The sequence below is a fragment of the Cebus imitator genome, unplaced genomic scaffold, assembly GCF_001604975.1.
Source record: "Cebus imitator isolate Cc_AM_T3 unplaced genomic scaffold, Cebus_imitator-1.0 Scaffold392, whole genome shotgun sequence".
Classification (NCBI taxonomy): domain Eukaryota; kingdom Metazoa; phylum Chordata; class Mammalia; order Primates; family Cebidae; genus Cebus; species Cebus imitator.
In genome coordinates, this window is record NW_016107707.1 from 1,704,220 (window position 1) to 1,722,839 (window position 18,620).

The 18,620-nt window shown below is 42.0% G+C and overlaps 2 protein-coding genes across 2 annotated transcripts in view; both read right to left on the minus strand.

The window, feature by feature from the left end:
* The window catches only part of HERC2 (HECT and RLD domain containing E3 ubiquitin protein ligase 2), a 211,465-nt gene that overhangs the window by 111,083 nt on the left and 81,762 nt on the right, over positions 1–18,620 (minus strand). Inside the window, exons 24-35 of the mRNA XM_017508492.2 lie at positions 13,107–13,277; positions 12,634–12,737; positions 11,492–11,642; positions 8,921–9,135; positions 8,514–8,646; positions 8,279–8,406; positions 7,992–8,187; positions 5,571–5,704; positions 4,858–5,031; positions 4,644–4,780; positions 4,375–4,526; positions 3,529–3,720 (exon numbers count right to left, since the gene is read on the minus strand). Coding sequence (XP_017363981.1) covers positions 3,529–3,720; positions 4,375–4,526; positions 4,644–4,780; positions 4,858–5,031; positions 5,571–5,704; positions 7,992–8,187; positions 8,279–8,406; positions 8,514–8,646; positions 8,921–9,135; positions 11,492–11,642; positions 12,634–12,737; positions 13,107–13,277 — 1,887 coding nt within the window. The remainder of the gene's footprint in view (positions 1–3,528; positions 3,721–4,374; positions 4,527–4,643; positions 4,781–4,857; positions 5,032–5,570; positions 5,705–7,991; positions 8,188–8,278; positions 8,407–8,513; positions 8,647–8,920; positions 9,136–11,491; positions 11,643–12,633; positions 12,738–13,106; positions 13,278–18,620) is intronic.
* Positions 16,452–18,606, minus strand: LOC108289158 (charged multivesicular body protein 3-like). Its single transcript, XM_037731348.1, has one exon. The coding sequence runs from the start codon at positions 17,274–17,276 to the stop codon at positions 16,647–16,649; it is 630 nt and encodes a 209-aa protein (XP_037587276.1). The 5' UTR covers positions 17,277–18,606; the 3' UTR covers positions 16,452–16,646.

Here is an 18,620-nt window from a genome sequence, read left to right on the forward strand (position 1 = left end):
TTTTGAATGGATGAATGTGGACTCTAGGATTACAGCCTGGCCCGACACAGTTTTGAATGGATTATATGGTCTCTAAGACTGATGAGGTTTAAAGAACTTGGGAAAACCTTGCTTTTTCACTTTGCCTTTGACCACAGGCCCCCTGCGGCATCTCAGATTTTAGCCAAGAAAGACCACCATAAGCCAATCAGATCTAACAGACCCATACGGAGCATTTCACCCAAAAAGAGCAGAATACACCTTCTTCTCAAGCATAACAGAGAACACTCTCTTACACTGACCAGACCGTATGTTAGGCCACAAAATCAGTCCTACATTTAAACAGACTAAAATCATACAAATTATCTTCCCCAACCAAAATGGAATGAGAAATTAGCAACAAAAGGAAAAGTGGAAAATTCACAAGTATATGAAAATTAAACAACACACAGTAAACAATCAACAAGGGAAAGCTAAGGACCAGATGGCTTCGCTGGTCAACTCTACACAGTGAACAATCAGTGGGTCAAAGAAGAAGTCACAAGGAAAATTAGAAAATACTATGAGATGAATGAAAACACAACATAGCAAAACTTCTGTGTTGCGCCAAAAGCAGGGCGCAGGGGGCAATTGTTCTATGAACGTATGCATTTTCTAAAGACAATCTCAAGCCAACAACTTAACTCTACCCCTGGAAGAACTAGAAAATAAGAACACAATAAAAGCAAAAGTTAAGCCAGGTGTGGTGGCTCACACCTGTAATCCCAGCACTTTGGGAGGCGGAGGCAGGCGGGTAACTTGGGCCCAGGAGAGGTTGAGGCTGCAGTAAGCCATGATTGTGCCACCGTGCTTCAGCCTGAGGGACAAAATAAGACCCAGTCTCAAAACAAAAACAAAAACAAAAAAATACAAAGCAGAAAGAAGGAAACAATAAAGATCAGAGCAGTCATAAATGAAATAAGGAATAGAAAAATAGTAATAAAACCAAAAGTTTGGTTTTCGGCAAGATCAAAAAAAGTGACAAACTTTTAGGTAAATTAAGAAAAAAAGACGCAAATAACATCAGAAATGTAAATGAGGACAGTACTACTAACATAAAATAAAAAGATGACAAAAGAATACTGTGAACAGCTGTATCCCAACAAATAAGACAGCCTAGACAAAACAGACAAACTCCTAGAAACATAAATCACCAAACTGACTCAAGAAGAAACAGAAAATCTGAATAGACCCACCACAAGTAAAGACATTGAATCAGTAACTAAAAATCTTTCAACAAAGGAAAGCTAAGGACCAGACGGCTTCACTGGTCAACTCTACCAAACATTTAAAGCAGAATTGACACCCATCCTCCAGCTCGTCTAGAGTTGAAACACTCCCTAGTTCATCCTATGAGGCATTATTACCCTGATAACTGTAAAACAATAAAACATTGCTGAAAGACATTAAAGACAATCGAAATAAATGGAGACATCCCACATTCAGAGAATGAATGATCACATTGTTAAGATGGCACTATTCCCCAAAACAATGTACAGATTCAATACCATCCCTATCAAAAATCCCAAAGGTCTTTTTTGCAGACATGGAAAAGCCAGACTTGAAGTTCATGTAAAACTAGAAGGGACTCGAAGTAGCCAAAATAATCTTGAGAAAGAAAAACAAAGTTGGAAGACTCACACTTCTCAATCTGGAAACAGTACAAATCTACAATGTTCGAAACACTGTGATACTCACATAATTATAGACATATAGAATATGAGAATGTAATTGAGAGTCCAGAAATAAACCTAAGAATCTCCAGCCAACTGACTTTTGCCAGGGGTACTAAGACCTTCAGGGAAAGAACAGTCTTCAACAAATGGTATTGAAACAATCAGATAATCAAAAGAAAAAGGTTGGACTCTTACCTCACACTGCATAAAAAAAATTACCTCAACACAGACCAAAGATCTAAATACGAGAGCTAAAACTAGAAAGCTTAACAGAAGAAAACATAAGGATAATCTTCATCAACCTTGTATTTGGAAATGGCTTTTTGGATATGATATCAAAAACACAGACAACAAAAGAAAGACAAATTGAGCTTCTTCAAAACAGAAAACGTCTCTGGATCAAAGGAAATACAATCCAGAGAACAGGAGAAAATATCCTCTAATTACATAAAGTAGCCTCTGATAAAGGTCTACAGATCTGTGAAGGTCTAGTATACACGAAGTTTTTAAAGAGTTTGAGGACTGGTGTTAATTCTTCTTTAAATATTTGGTATTCTTATATAGTGCACCTATTGGTGCCAACAACAAAAAGACGACAATCCCACTTAAAAAGGAGAAAGAGGCTGGGGGCAGTGGCTCACACCTGTTATCCCAGTACTTTGGGAGGCCAAAGCAGGCAGACCACCTAATGTCAGGAGTTCAAGACTAGCCTGGCCAACATGGCAAAACCCCATCTCTACTAAAATACAAAAATTAGCCAGGTGTGGTGGTATGTAACTGTAATCCCAGCTACTCAGGAAGCTGAGGCATGAGAATCACTTGAACCTAGGAGGCAGAGGTTGCAATGAGCCGAGACTGTGCCACTGCACTCCAGCCTGAGCAACAGAATAAGATTCCATCTGTAACATTAATAAATAAATAAATAAGGAGAAAGGGACTTGAATAGACACTTCACCAAAGAAGATATACAAATGGCCAACAAGCACACACATGTAAAGAAGCTCAATGTCATTCATCATTAGTGAAATGCAAATCAAAATCACAATGAGATACCCACTTCGCACCCACTAGGATGGCCTTAATTTTAAAACACACACACACACACACACACACACACACACACACACACAAAATAGTGTTGGCAGGGAAGTAGAGAAACGGAAACTCTGGAACCCTGTCCACTAATAGTGGGAATGTAAAGTGATACAGTGCTGTGGAAAAGTCTGGTAGTTTCTCAGTAAGTTACACATAGTTGTACCATATGACCCTGTAATTCCAGTCCTAGGTATATAATCAAAAGAACCAGAAACAAGTGTTCAAACAAATATTTGTATACAAATGTTCCTAGCAGCACTATTCACAAAAGTCAAAAGGCAAAGCCCAAATGTTCATCAACAAATAAATGAATAAACAAATTGTTATATATTCATACAATGAAATCTTTTTCAGCCATAAAAATAAAGTACCAACATATACCAAATGAAATAACCCAGACACAAAGGCCACAAATGGTATGATTCCATTTATATGAAATATTCAGGATATGCAAAACCATAGACAGAGAAAACAGATTTGTGACTGCCAGGGGATGGAGGGCAGGGGAATCAGGACAAATGGGGTACATTTACAGTGATGAACAAGTTCTAGAACCAGACAGTGGTGATGACTCTAGAAAACTGTGAATGTATTTAATACCACTGAATCGTAAAGTTAAAATGATATACTTCCTGCTATTTCTTACCACAATTTACAAAAAGCTTTAAAAAAAAAAAGAAAGAAATCAAAGCAAAATCTTGACGTTGTCCCAAAGGCTCTCAAGCCGGTGCAGACCTACCAATCAGGCGCAGTGCAGTCTGTGTGAGGGCCAGCATGCCGGAATTGAGCAGGAGGTCGAGGTTGTTGGCGCCGTGCTGCAGGGTGAGCATGCTCAGCATCACCAGGAGGAAGCGGGCTTGCGGGATGGTCCCCAGACTCGGTCCTGATGGGTTCTCATTGGTAATGGTTTGCAGGGGAACCGGCTGGATACCTAACAAACATTGGCACCCACTTACATTTCTCGTGCATGGATACAAGAATATACATAATGCAGAAAGCACTGGCGATGACTTAAACATCTGACTGTTTTTCGGTGGGCTTCCACGGAGTGGGCAGCTCTGCTGTGCTGCACGGTGGGTCTAACCCCTGCACTCCACATACAGGTCGCTCCATCTGTCTGCTGGACTTGCATGCTGCTCTCTGAATATCCCGGGGGCCCTATTCCATTCCTTCCATCTCAAATATAAAAGTTATGTCTCACATTTCCTCCACAAAACCAGTCCAATCACTCTCTGTAGGTGCTCAAACTATCCAGGAAATAAATAGTAATACAGGACACAGACACTTTAGGATAAGACGTGTGATACACACAAAATGTGAAAATGTAAAAATGTTTTACTAGAGTACTTCAACACTGTGTCTCCTGCTAAATTTTAAAGTTTTGTTTAAAATCTGAGAAAGCCGAAAGCAGCACAGATTATACAAAGTTATTAAAGTCTTCTCAAAAGCAAAAATTAGCATTTGCAAGTTTCCACAGCATATAATTCAAGCCAAACCATAAAATAACATTGATACAATTGTTGACATTATTGCAACATCAATTTTAATACAGGCTTTTAACCCTCAGGTTTTTTTTTAAACTCACCAAGCTCTTTAAATTTGGCATTGGCATCCATCAAAACATTCCGAATGTTCTGGACAGCCCACGCATACAGCTTGCCAAAGGTGACTTCCAGCAGCATCCGATTAAAAGGTGGGATCAAATCAACATCCTTTAAACAATCAGTGAGAGGTTCCCTTTCAAATGAAGATAAAGAGGTTTACTCAGGACATTGCCAGACAAATTTTAACTATTACAGAACACTTTGTTCCCAGAGCTTCCTTAATTAAGAAAAAAATATTACAATGTTTTACCCTATATCAACTCCCTCAGGAATAAGCCTTTGCCATCCACAAAACACCGCGTACTGAACAGATGGAAGTAAGAAATTCCTGCTTGCCAATTTTAAAATTGTATCTATCCCTTCCAGGCGAACCTCAGCTCTCTCCAACTGCAAAATATCAATGCATACAGTTAAGTGTTACATATATTACCCAGTGCAGAGAAGCAGTTCTCATCAAATGTTACCTGTTTTAGTAGACACTTTCTCATTTTTTCCACATCCACTGGCTCTTCCTTAAGAGCAAATTCAGCAATGGTACTGAGGAGTGCAGACTGCGGATAAAGACCCTGAACGTTCTGCTTCAACCACTTGTACTTGTGAACGCCCGTAACTGTACTCAGTAGTGGCTGCCATTTGTCCTACAAAATAAAACAATTTTCACCATTGGTCTACCCTACCTAATACTAAACAGTGATCCAAAACTCATTCAAGTAAAATATAAATAAACAACGCTCATGGGTTTAAATTGGTTAAAATATGTTAAATTTAATAACTAATACATGGTTTAAAAATGACGCTCTAAGTATTCTTTTAAGTGAATTTAGAATCTCTACACTGATATATGTTGGGAAAGGCTAGCTTGACATACAAAGTTATGGTTCATATTAATAGCCACGGGGCCCAGCACTGTTTCTGGAACAAAGAATACATTTAAGGAATTAACGGTGAATAAATAATGACACAATGTAGTACCAAAAATAAAACGAAACCCTTCCCCAGCTACAGCTCTGACCAGGGCATCAAACGTCAAGTTCACGAAGCATCTCTGGGGCCTTTTTTCTAACAACCGCCCACCTCCCTCCAGATGCTCTGGTACAGAGGTACGAGATGTGTGGATTCCTTTGCTACACGCTATGATTCTATTCAGCTAATCTCAGAATCACAGAAAATACTGCACCTTGGGTGATTTAATTGCAATGGGTCTCTTGTCCACATTTATTGGACTATGAGGCAAAATGCAAGCTTCTTCTAAATCACTCTCTTCGTTTCCAATTTTTTCTTCATCATCTGTAGATTCCGGCTTCTTAGGAACTGTGTTTTAAAACATGATTCACTATAAAAATCATACACTTAAATATAATTTTAAATTAAGACTTAGACTTGCATGAAGACAAATATTTCATTCAAATAAACATGGTGAACATTATAAATTACAATGCTGAAATGACACAAGGGAAATGATTGCCATGTCAGAACAGAAAGACAAAGTGAGAGCGTAACAGGGGAGAAGCCCTGAAGCAGGGGCGCCTGGCAGCCAGCAGGCTCCTCCTCAAGGGCAAGGAGGGAACATCAGAGTCTTTTCAGGCCAGGCAGTCTGCTGCAAATGCTCAACTCTCCTCTTGCAGCACAAAAAGTAACCACAGATAAATGAATAGGTGTGGCTGCGCTCCAATAAAACTTCATTTATGCTACTACAATCTTAACTTCACGTAATCTTTGTGTGTCAAAAATAATATACTTCTTTAAATTAAAAAAAAAAAAAAGTCTTAGTCCATGGGCAACACAAAGCAATCAAGAGGTGGAATTTGGCCCACGGTTCCTGGTGGTTCTCTATCAGTGTGTAACTGAATCAACTGAATTCACTGTGATATGTGAAATTTCCTCCCTGTATTTTCCCTCTTTTAAAATTCTTGGTGTAAATCTCCTCAGCATATAACATACAAAATAAGCAACATAATAATACACCTGGGCAGTAAAGAGCTAACACAGTAGACCAGGGTTGCTCAAACCCTGCCAATTCCCGAGGAAGGTCTGTCCCTTCAGGACTGGTCCTTTTTCTAGGAACTGAGCTCTGAGCCTTTGTAACATCCCGCTGGATAAGTTTTTTGGCATGCTCGACACCCAGGACCTTGTGGCACTTGGCCAGGTAGCGTATGCTAACGATGTGACTTGCGAGTGGGCGGGGAACCAGACCACTTGTTTTTGCTCTGGGGCACTGGAGTCTGAGTAATTGATTGAGGTCAGTCACACAAGCACTGCCAAAGTGACTGGCCCCCAACAAAACCTCTAGACTCAAGGCTCAGGTGCCCTGGCTGGTTAACAGGATGTGATGCACTGTTGCTGGGAGAGCTAAGCACGTCCATGTGACGCCACTGCAGAGAGACACCAAAAGCTTCTGCCTAGTTTCCTCGGGACTTCCCTCCAGGCATCCTCCCCTTGGCTAATTTTAATCTGTATCCTTTTTGCAGTAAAAACCCACAACTGTGAGTCTAACAGCTCTCCTGAGTTCTTCGGAGTCCTTTTAGTGAAATCATCAAGTCTGAGAAAGGATCCCTGACACAGCAACAGGAATATTAATCATTTAATATTTATAAGTTACTTAATTTCCAAAAAAAGAAAACCAACTTGCAACTATACACAATAAATCTATAAACCCACAAGGAAACTCTAAAAGTGACAGTGTGGGCTCAGAACCCACAGGCATGAGATGGCAAATGGTGGAGTCTCTCTCCTTAACACCAAGACACACCTGTCTCCTGGGCCCAGGCTGAGTTCCTGCATGCCTAGGTTAAAGGAATCACAACAGTGTGACTGCTGTGACTTCCTAATCCAGAGCACCCGGCTGATTCAGCACGACTGTCACAGTGCAGGGTTTGTCTAGGAACAGTCAAGTGAGGGTGGCTTCTAAAACACTTCGGTCTTTTGTGAACTTATTGTTCAAAATGCCACCAGAAAATCAGTAATTAATACTGTTCAATAAGCAGGTTTGTGAGTAAATCAGTATAACTTGTAAGAATATAATCAGAAATTTATGTAGTTTATTTATAATTACAAGTGACTAAATTCTAAACTGTTTTATGATTTCTAAGCATTTTTACTCAAATTTGGATTATTTAATGCAAAGACTTTTCCGTACCCTCACACAGCTGCTTCCACGAAACTGTCGGTAACTCTTTTAGCTCCCCTGTGTAATAATTCTCCATGTGTCAGAATACTCAATATTTCCAAACAAAAAAACATTTCTTTACAACAATGGCAATAAGTTTCTATGTTCCTATACATCTCATTACCAGGACAACTAATAAAATAACTTCCTGGTCCCCATCAATTCAGTAAAGATTATTTACCTTTTTCAACATCAATCTACTAGTAACCAAATCATACCACACTCAATTCCTAAAGTGCCTCATTGTCTGATCTCTTGGAAAAATAAGCGAAATTTCTGTATTTAATCATAACTATACATAAAAATGATGGCAGTAGGTGGAAATGTGGCATGGAATCTACCGCAGAGAAACTTCACTTGGAAACCACAGATCCAGCGAGGCAGGGTGAAGCACACGCTTTAACAGTATCTTCTGCCCTTTTATATTCTTACCTCTCTTTTTCCTTCGTTCTCGAATTATCTTCTGAGCTATCCTCCTCCAACGGGGCAAAGAACTTAACAATTTAAACTTAGACATTACAGAGAGATCATTACAAACAGCAGGTCTCAATTCATTAAAGAGGAATCTCAGACGTTCGATGACAGGAGCGCAGACCTCCTTGTAAGAACGGCCCTGTTCTTGATGAGTCTGCAAAGTTAACCAGGGAAAGACAACTCAACAACAAAGATTTCAGCAACTGTCTGCGAAGCACACAAGAAAAAGAATTAAAATCTATCACCTTAATAAGTGAACATTTTGCTTGGTAGACAACTCTACAAACATCCACCACCGACTTAGGCAATGTTCTGTGCTTTACTTGCTCAATACCAAGTGCACCTGCGTGAACTAAAGATAATGCCACATGACCTGTAAAAAGACACGTAAGACAAGGGCAGGGAAAGAATGAATGTGTACCACAGCTTGGTTGAGGAACCGGCAGCACAGCTGAAGTACACAGACAATGAGTTCCATACCTAAATCTTCATGTTTTAAGAGGCAACATAACAGCAAGCGACCGACCTCTTCCACGGGATGCTCGGGGGGAAACGTGATCGGTGTGGTCAAGTGGCACTGCCTACAGTACCTCTCTATTTGACACAGAAAGTCCTGAAAGAGACACATCTGGAGGTAACTTGAGGGTCACCCAGTGAGTCTTCACAAATCCTAAACATGCCACAGCTTCTGATGCACTTGCAATCGGTAATGCTTCTGAAGCCTCACTAGCATGTTAACAGAATCAGGTTCTCACCTCAAAACTCTCCAAATAATACATGAAACAAAGTCTGTGCTATATGTTAGGCAAAGCGTACATAGGTATTCCTATGTCCAAGTCCTCAGATACACACAACACTGAGGTGCAGTGCCGGGAGGCCTCACTCACCTTCACGTTGTGATCCTGAATGTTATTGTCTGCGACGGCTTGCAGAAACGCCTGGGAATGGTCGCCCAGGGCCCGTCTGTGGGAGCAGAGTCGAGACTTGCTGGCAGGGGTACCCCCTGGAGAGCTGCAGTGGTCCTCATCTTTCTCCTCGTTGTAGCTGTAGTGGATCTGGCTGGTCTGCAGGCCTCCAGAGAAGATGGACGACTGAAGCCATTCTGAAAAATGCACACACAAACGTGAAAGAGAAACTCCAGTGCACAGCTCAAAATAAATACTAAAAACAAAAAAGATGCTCAACTGCACACTCAATTTAGAAGGTGGAACTCAGCATCACTCATATGAAAGGGCTCCACCTAACATGTCTGTTTACACAGGCTGACTTATGATTCCTCCATCTATGTGAACACAGGTAACACTTTCTGGTGATTCCACATGCCTCAGGCATGGCATCAGAACTCAGGATCATCGTTCCAGTCCAAAATCCACTGGACACCTGTCCTTTGCCTACAGCTGCCTGGCTGCACAGATACCGTGCGAAGACTGGGTGGCACATTCTGACAGGGAGAGCAGCAAAGGGCACCACGGACACAACTAATCACAGGATTCCAAGTCTGAAAGTATGTTTGACTATCAGGGTACCAGGGAGACTGGATGACAGACCACCACCATTCTGAGGCTCAGTATAGGACTTGTGGAAGCAACAACTAAGATGAGGAATAAGACCATGAATCAGACCATGATGCTGAGTATCCAGGAGCATCTGAAGGGTTTCTACACAGACTTACATCCTCGAGGTAGGCTACATATTCCTAGAGCATTTGTAAAGGAACAAGGAGGAGAAAATATTTAACACACACGCAATCTGTAATGAAAGAGAGATCCTTAAGGGGACCTGTGTGTGGTGTAAGGTGCCAGATCAGCCAGCCGTGAACGTGAATTACAGCTGCTTACGGTAACTGGAGGGCGTTGCACGCACACACACACACACACACACACACAACTGGAATGTGCACCATTACACATCTGTATTAACGATCTGTCACCAAATATGGATCCAAATCCAAGCAGCCAAAGCAGGGATGCACTTAGTGTTCTTTTACCTGACGTGCAGATTTTAGAGCACTCAGGAGCATTCCCCAAATCACCACATTTGTTCTTCTGAAAAACAAATCCAACGTCGACTCTCCCCGGCCCTCTCTCTTTAGGCACAGGACAGCCCCCCCTTACTGCTCCAAGATAAGTCTGATCCTCCTGTGGATCAGATCCACCTGCCAGGGCCCATGGCACCCTCTGCCCTGGAGCTCACCAGCCCTGCCCTACTTGCCAATTTAAGCAAAGCCCATCTCTGGCAAGCAACGAGCCTCAAGGAGGAGTGAGGGAAGCACCTGCCTCAGAGGGCCCCACAGAAGCCCACCACCCAGCACTGCACAAAGGTCTGCCCAATGAGGGGCTGTGTGAGCGCCAAGATTCCTTCCCCGACCAGCCTTCCGCCACACCCACTCTCACGAGCGGCAGGAAAGCCCTGCTCCTCTCAGCAGCGCCTTTCACACCCCTGCATTTTCTGCCCAGAATGCCCCCTCACCCAACTTCAGGACTGCGGCCAATGTGAAGCCTTTCTTCCTCCAGAACCACGTATGAAAGTCTCTATTTCACCATTCACCACCCCGTAACGTGACCTGCTTAGAACACTGCCTCATCCACAAGAAACAGCTGAAGGCGGAGGCGTGTCCTATCCGTCCCTGCATCCTGAACACCTAGCATGGGAACCGCACCAAGCAACTGCTCAAGAGAAGCAGCTCACAGGCACAGACAGACAGACAGCTGCGAAATGCGCAACTACATGAAGAAAAATGTAAACCCATCTTAGGACACAGGAAGAAACTTAAAAGGCTGCCATCTGGAAATATAGCTGACTGGTAAAAACACAGTCCTCAAATAGGATGCTGTTCCCTGACAGGATGGCTGATGCACATTCTGTGCAATTTGTGGGCGTGCAGGGAGACGAAAGCCATGCTGGGCCCAATGGGCAGAGGCTGTAACGTGGGAGGCCACCACAGGCTGGATATTCCCGCACACTTTTTAGCTTCCTCTGTAGCAACAAACCACGAGGGCAAATGACAGCCACTCACAGCTACCCCTAACTGAGTTCAGTCTCCCTATCCTTATTTCTCATCATCCTCAGCTGTGTTGAATCCTACTTTCCTACTTTTTTTTAAGAGTGAGTCTTGCTCTGCCACCGAGGTTGGAGTGCAGCAGTGTGACCGTGGCTCACTGCAGCCTCAAGCTCCCAGGCTCAAGCGATCCTCCTACCTCAGCCTCCTCAGTATCTCAGACTACAGGTATGGGCCACCATGCCTTCCTAATTTTTGTGTTTTTTGTAGAGATGGGGTTTTGCCATGTTCCCCAGGTTGGTCTCAAACTCTTGACCTCAAGTAATCCACCTGCCTCAGCCTCCCAAAGGGCTGGGATTACAGGCATGAGCCACTGTGTCTGGCCCTCTCCCACTCTTAATGACGGTTACAGTTCAAAAACAATAATCTGCTAATCAGCAGAAAGCAAAGATTTTCTTACTGGCACATTCGATCTCGACAGGAGACAGCGGCGTGCTCATTGCTAAATAGGAAGCGTGTAATCCGAGAAGCAGGCCCAGATTCCTCTCTGTGTCTATCAGAGGTGAAGAGAGACTTCCCAGATCTGGTATGGTCACAACTTCTTGGTCAGGCTGGAAAAATAAGTTTCATCATCACTCTGAGGAAACAGAATCAATTAAAAACTTAAAACCAAAAGGATAGCTTCTGTCCTGCAGCTGTACCACCATGTGAGCCCAGGGTGCCCTGGGCGTTCTACCCTCCATTCCGTAACAAGTTGATGCTGCTGTGCCCAAGTAACATCAGATACCACATAAACCCAATGCCCTATGAGGCAGGCAGCAACTGCACAGCCCGGCCCTAGAAAAACTAAAGGACAGATACATTTGCCTAGAATACTCCTTAGGAATCAGTTTCCATGCTTCAGAAAATATAATGAATTGTTATATGCATAAGGAACCCATTGGGCAACAAAACTGTGACATGGCAGGTACTCGATGACAAGTATTAGTGGACCGTGACCACACACATGGAGGAAATGAAATTATTCTAACAAAAATGAAACTCATAAAAAAAAAAGCAAGAGTTCACCTTTTCCACTCACAGAAGATATTTACAGCAAAGTTAATTTTCCCCCTCATAAAATGTTTTAAAGCCTGCCCTTATGGCATTTAATACATTTTATTACTTGTGGATACCTGGAAAGCCAATCCCAATATATAAATTCCATGTGTTCGTAAATACATAGGAAGGACATATTTCTATTCTAAAGGATTACACTTCTGCATATTTCTTCCCAAAAAATACATACCTCAAGATAATAAGCCATTCCAAATTCCTACATAAGACAAAAGTTTAACCTCTTTTCTTGTGGAACACTGTCTATATTTCTCACAAATTGGTCATTTAAAAAACAATCTTTCAAGACCAGCACATCAAAAATCTTAACATGAATAAATGTAAATTCATTTATGAAAAAAACTTCTAAAAGATCCTTCTATTTATCCCTGATGCCCCCCTCAAAAGACCCCGCTGTCAGTGCTTCTGGATCCAAATATTCCTATCACAAACACACACAGGGTATCCCCTGACATCCTGTGTGACACTCAAGGCATACAGCCTTACCTCCAAATACTGGCCGACACAAAATGCATGCATGGATTCCCGGGTGTCTTCAAACTGCAAAGCAGCTTCCAAAGCTACCACTGGGTCTTCCCCTGCAAACTGAGCTGAAACAAAAAGGAAAAAAGCAACATGAGTTCAATTTAATTTACCTAAAGAGCTTTAGTAGAAACAGTGAGTAGGAAATAAGTTAGGCGCTTAACTCAAAGGTGAGGGTTAGCAGAGTATAATGACCTCCCACTGTCTCCCAGAGTTGCCTGCGTCAACTCAGAACTTGAAATGAGTTCCCAGTATTAAAACAAAACATGCATAATGATAGGAAATTCTTCAAATGTGCTGAATTTGTTGATAAGATAAACACCAAAGTTACAGACACATTAAAATATGTGGGGGCTAGCACAAAACTAAGCCAAATACTCTGCTTGAAATGACACATGCTGTAACTTCTAACCATTAAATAAGAAGGGTAACCTTACCGAGAATACTATTTCCTGTTAACGACTGAGTCTGGAAGTCCTTTATATCATACACTTTCCCATCAATCACAGTCCAGAAGCCTCCATCTTTATTATGGTTCTCCAAATCAGCTTTGCGTATCAGTGTTACTTCCTCATTATTTCTACAGTTCTGACCTGTAAAAAATGACTCTGTATATACAGAAAGTAGAATCAGTCCATCGATCAATAGGTAAAATGAAAAGAACAAACTGTGTGAAAGAACTACAAGCAAAAATAAACAAAACCACAATCACAATGCGAGAAATACATTCCTAGCTCTGTAACTAACACCACAAATACAAATTCTATTAAATATTGAATGCTTTTAAAAGCATCCAGGCAGCATGAATATCAAATATGGCCATGCCAGGCCACAGAGCAACTCTCAAGCGGTTTCAAATAAAGAAAGTTACAGAGCATGTATGCAGACTACAATGCAGTTAAATTAGAAATACATTTTTAAAAATTTATCCCAAATAAATAAAAATATCCATCCACATATTTGAAAACTACAAAATATACTTATAAGTAACCCAAAATTCCAAGAAAAAAAATGACTATGAAAATTAGAAAATGTGTTGAAATTAATAATAAAAATATGGCAAATCAAAATTGGTGACATACAGCTAAATGTATGCTTGAGGGTATTTACGCCTTTAAATGTATATATTGGGGGGGAAAGCTAAAAAAGAAAAAAAAACACCAAACAAATAAAAGTCTATTCATTCATAAAAATACTCAAAAAAAAGAAAGAAAGAAAACCCGAGTAGTGGTCACCTTTGGAAGCACTAGGATATCAACTCAATATTATGCAAAAGAGTTAAAAGGGGTGGCACTTCAGTAAGTCAAGCTTAGATCATGTCCTTCCTGAACAAACTGTAGCTCCTGGTCACCAGACAGCTGAGTGAAAGGTTGGTCGGGGATTTTATGGAGGACATATAACACGTGAATTCCCCGGTCTATCTTCACAGAACTAAAGCAGGGAGCCACTGAGCATGACAGGCCTCCGGAGCCAACAGAACGCATGCAGCATGACTTCAGACATAACACGGACCCAACAAGACCGAATTCAAATCCAACCAAACCTCTAGATCTAACCAGCAGACTAGAGAAATGAAACTCATAGAAGAACATGTTGGAGTAGAGTACGAGAATGCAATCAACCAAGTTCAGAAAACGTGAAGTTCCCCAAAATAACCAATCTGCTTCTTTGAAAGAGAAAACAGTACGATCAGAGACAGGGAGAGGAGGGCCTGGAGCCATGTTGTTAGAGGAAAGAGCCTAGACGCATATGTCAACCAATGCCAACACACAGAACTTGCTCAGGTCCTCATTCAAAATTACCACCTAAAAAAGGCATTTTTGAGATAGTCCAGGACAATGTAACACGGGCTGCATGACAGATTAAAGAATCACTGTTACTCTTATGGATAATGATATTGTGGTTGGTTTTTTGTTTTCTGTTTTGTTTTGAGACAGAGTCTTGCTCTGTCGCCCAGGCTAACATGCAGGCGCAATCTCGGCTCACCGCAACCGCCACCTCATGGGTTCAAGTGATTCTCCTGCCTCAGCCTCCCGAGCAGCTGGAACTACAGGCGCACACCACCATGCCCAGCTAATTTTTATATTTTTAGTAGAGATGGGGTATCACCATGTTGGCCAGGCTGATCTCGAACTCCTGACCTCATGATTCACCTTCCTCAGTCTCCCAAAGTGCTGGGATTACAGGTGTGAGCCACCGTGCCTGGCCTTGTGGGTTTTGTTTTTTTTTTAAGTTACCTCAGGCCACACACAAAAACTGATTCGAAATGGATCAGAGACCTAAAAATAAGTGCTAAACTATAAAATATTCTAGAAGAAAACACAGGGGAAAACCTTCACGGCACTGAATTTGGTGATGCTGACTTGAATAGGACACCAAAAGCAGCACAGGCAACAAAAGGAAAAAGCAGGTAAGTTGGATTTGATCAAAATCACACACTTCCGTGCATCGAAGGAGGGAGGCTATCAAGAGTGAAACGGCAACCCAAAGAATGCAAAACAGATTGCCAATCATATATATCCAGAACATGGAATGAACTCCCAAAGCCCAACATGACAAAAAACCGCCTTAAAACCTGGGCAAAAGACTTGAATAGACATTTCTCCCAAAAAGATATGCAAATGGTCAATAAGCACATGAAAAGATGCTTGACATCACCAATCATTAGCGACATGCAAATTAAACCACAAGGAGATACCACTTCACACCCCGTTATGGCTACTATCAAAAAAAAAACAGAAAATAAACAAGTGTTGGTGGGGATGTAGAGAAACTGAACTCCTGCACGCTACCAATGGGAACGTAAGATGGTACAGCCACTCTGAAAAACAGTACAGCAGCTCCTTAAAAAAATTAAATATAAAATTACCAAATCATCTATCAATTCTACCTCTAGCTATATACCCAAAAAAAGTAAAAGCAGGGATGCAAATGGATAATATACACACCCACATTCATAGCAGCGTTACTCACAATAGCCAAAAGCTGGAAACAACCCAAGTGTCATCAACTGATGGATGGACAGCAAACTGTGATCTATTCATATAATAGAATATGATTTCACCTTAAAATACAAGAAAATTCAACTATGCAGCCATAAAAAAGGAGGAGTTCATGTCCTTTGCAGGGACATGGATAAAACTGTAAACCATCATTCTCAGCAAACTGACACAAGAACAGAAAACCGAAAACCAAACACCACATGTTCTCACTCATAGGTGGGTGCTGAGTAATGAGGACACATGGACACAGGGAGGGGGACATCACACACCGGGGTCTGGGGGTTGGGGGCTAGGGGAGGAGCAGCAGGAGGTGGGGGGGACTGGGGAGGGATAGCATTAGGAGAAATACCTAACGTAGATGACAGGCTGACGGATGCAGCACACCACCATAGCACATGTATACCTACGTAACAAACCAGCACGATCTGCACATGTACCCCAGAACTTAAAGTATAATAAAAAAAAAAATGTAAGGAAATTCAGACACCTTCTACAACACAGGTGAAACCTGAAGACATGCTAAGTGAAATAAGCCCATCCAAAAAGGATAAAAACTGTATGGTGCCACGTATATGAGGTACCTGGATTAGCCAAATTCACAGAGACAAAGTAGAATGGTAGCTGCCAGGCGCTGGGGAAACTGGTGTTTAATGGGTATGGAGTTTCAGTTGGGAGAAATGAAAAGTTCTGGAGATGAGCGGTGGTGACAGCTGTGAAACAACGTAAATGTACTTAACGCCACTGAACAGTACACCTACATGGCAATTTTTTTTGTGGGGGGCCACGTGCCAAAGCAAAAATTTATTAAAATTCATTTATATAGTGTTTTATAGACAAAAGTAGAGTCTTCAACATTCAGGCAATCACCTGTATTTTCAGAAGTGCTTTATGAGGAGATGGATTTCCTTCCCCTCCCCACAATAAGATATTTCTGTCTATACTCCTAAAAATGATGCATTTATTTATACAACCTTTTCAAGAACAACCACTTTTCAATCCCAAAACCTGGGCAGAGAGTGAAAAGAGACAAACAGAGCCTTCTCCAACATGGTAGTCCTCACAACAGAGGTGTGATGCAAGAAATACATGAAACGGCAGCTCTTCAGAGGAGCGTGTGCACACCCAGCAGGTAGGCCGCCCCTCGCTGTGGAGTGTGGCCAGCCGGGACCGCATGGCCTCCAGAGCTTCTTCCTCCTTCTCGTCCTCTGAGGCGGCCATCGCTCCTGAAGGTTCTGGCTCTGGAAGGGCATCAGTCACTTTACCAGGTGCTTTGCCCAAGGCCCCTGCTGTAATTTCAAATAGAATTTTGTCGATTTCCATTTCTGCTTCTTCCTCCATTTCTTCCTGATCGTCCATGCTTTCGAAAGTGTCCTCTAACATCTCTGTGATCCCAGCCTTCAGCATTTCTTTGGACAGCTCCCTCATGGTGGCCTGAATTTCTGGAATCTTCACAAGACTTTGCACGGCCCTCATCACTTCTGTGCTCTTCTGGAGGGAACCAGCCACTCGCAAGACCACGAGCTGGTTCCTCATCCCCATGAGCACCGAGTTCATGTGTGCTTTGGATGCATACAGCTTGTTCATGGCCGTCCCTGACCTGATCATGGCCCTGGCCAGAGCTGTGCAGACATCCTTCTGGCCCTTCTTGGCTGCATCTTTCACAGATCGTTTCACGTCTTCTTCTTCTCTTTGGATATCCCTTATTTGCCTGTCAACAACTCTGATTTCCTTTCAGTTACCATTCATTGGCCAGTTATTTTGGTGGCTTCTCCTGGGTTTTAACCAACAGCCCCATGGCGAATTGAACTCATCTTGCCCACTCCGGCTTTCTGTTCCCCACGCCCAGGCAGGTCACCGGCAGCTGCCTGGGTGGGGCCTGCGGAGAGCTTACATGGCAAATTTTACCAATCTTATATACACCCTTCCAAGAAAACAATAGGAACAAACATTCTCCTACTCACTCTATGAGACTAGCACAACCTTGGTTACAAAAACCTGAATGTCTATTACGTTTTCCTGCCAGTGGATCCATCAGCCAGTATCTCCCCCAGCTCGCTAACATTCTCCGGTGGAGAGATGGAAACTAGCAGGGCTGCATGGGCATCACCCTCTTCCTGATTTGCAGCTGCTCTGTTAGTAAAGGGGTGGCGGTCATCAATACCAGTAACTTACAGGGCATTACAAGAAAAGAAAATTGTAGGTCACCAAAAAAAATCACAAGGAAAATGGCACGCAAAATCCAGAAAAATTACAAATACAAATGCAAAACTGTCTTTAAAAAATAGCAAACCAAGACCAGAAATATGTATCCATATAACCAATATTATGATCAAAGCAGTTTAATTCCAGAAATGGAAGACTGTGTCAACATTTGAAAAGTCAGTAATTCACACATTAACAGAAAAACATAAAAATTCTATGATCAAGTAATGCAGGAAAAGCATTTGACGAAGTTTAACAGAAACAGAAGAAAACATTCTTAAGATTCAAAAGTACTTAAAAAGAGACTCCTAAAACAAACATCATACTTCGCGTGTGAAATCTGGAAAGCTCTTTCTCTGCTACTAAGAAAAAGGCCAGGAGGCACACTGTCACCATTTCTACTCCACAACACACTACAGGTGCCAACAAGTGCAGTCAGTCACTGAGGGAAAAGCTGCCAGACCAGAAGAGGCACAAGTACAGACAATCACTTGGTTCAGACAAAGGCGGCACCCCAGAATAGTGCCCATGGACAGTCTTTTCACCCAAAGGAGCTGGCACAAGGACGCTATGGACAAAATGCCTATGGGAAAAATATGACATGTGACCCCAATCTCACAACATGCACAAAAATCAAGTCCAATTGTACTACAGCTCTTAACATGAAAGTTAATGCAATAAAACTTTAAAGTATAAAAGAAAATCTGGGGAAGAAAACGATTTCTTAAGAAACAAAATGAGCCGGGC

What these genes read in the sequence shown, in the direction of transcription:
- LOC108289158 (XM_037731348.1), bottom strand. Translation starts at nt 17,276, where the DNA reads ATGATCAGGTCAGGGACGGCCATGAACAAGCTGTATGCATCCAAAGCA.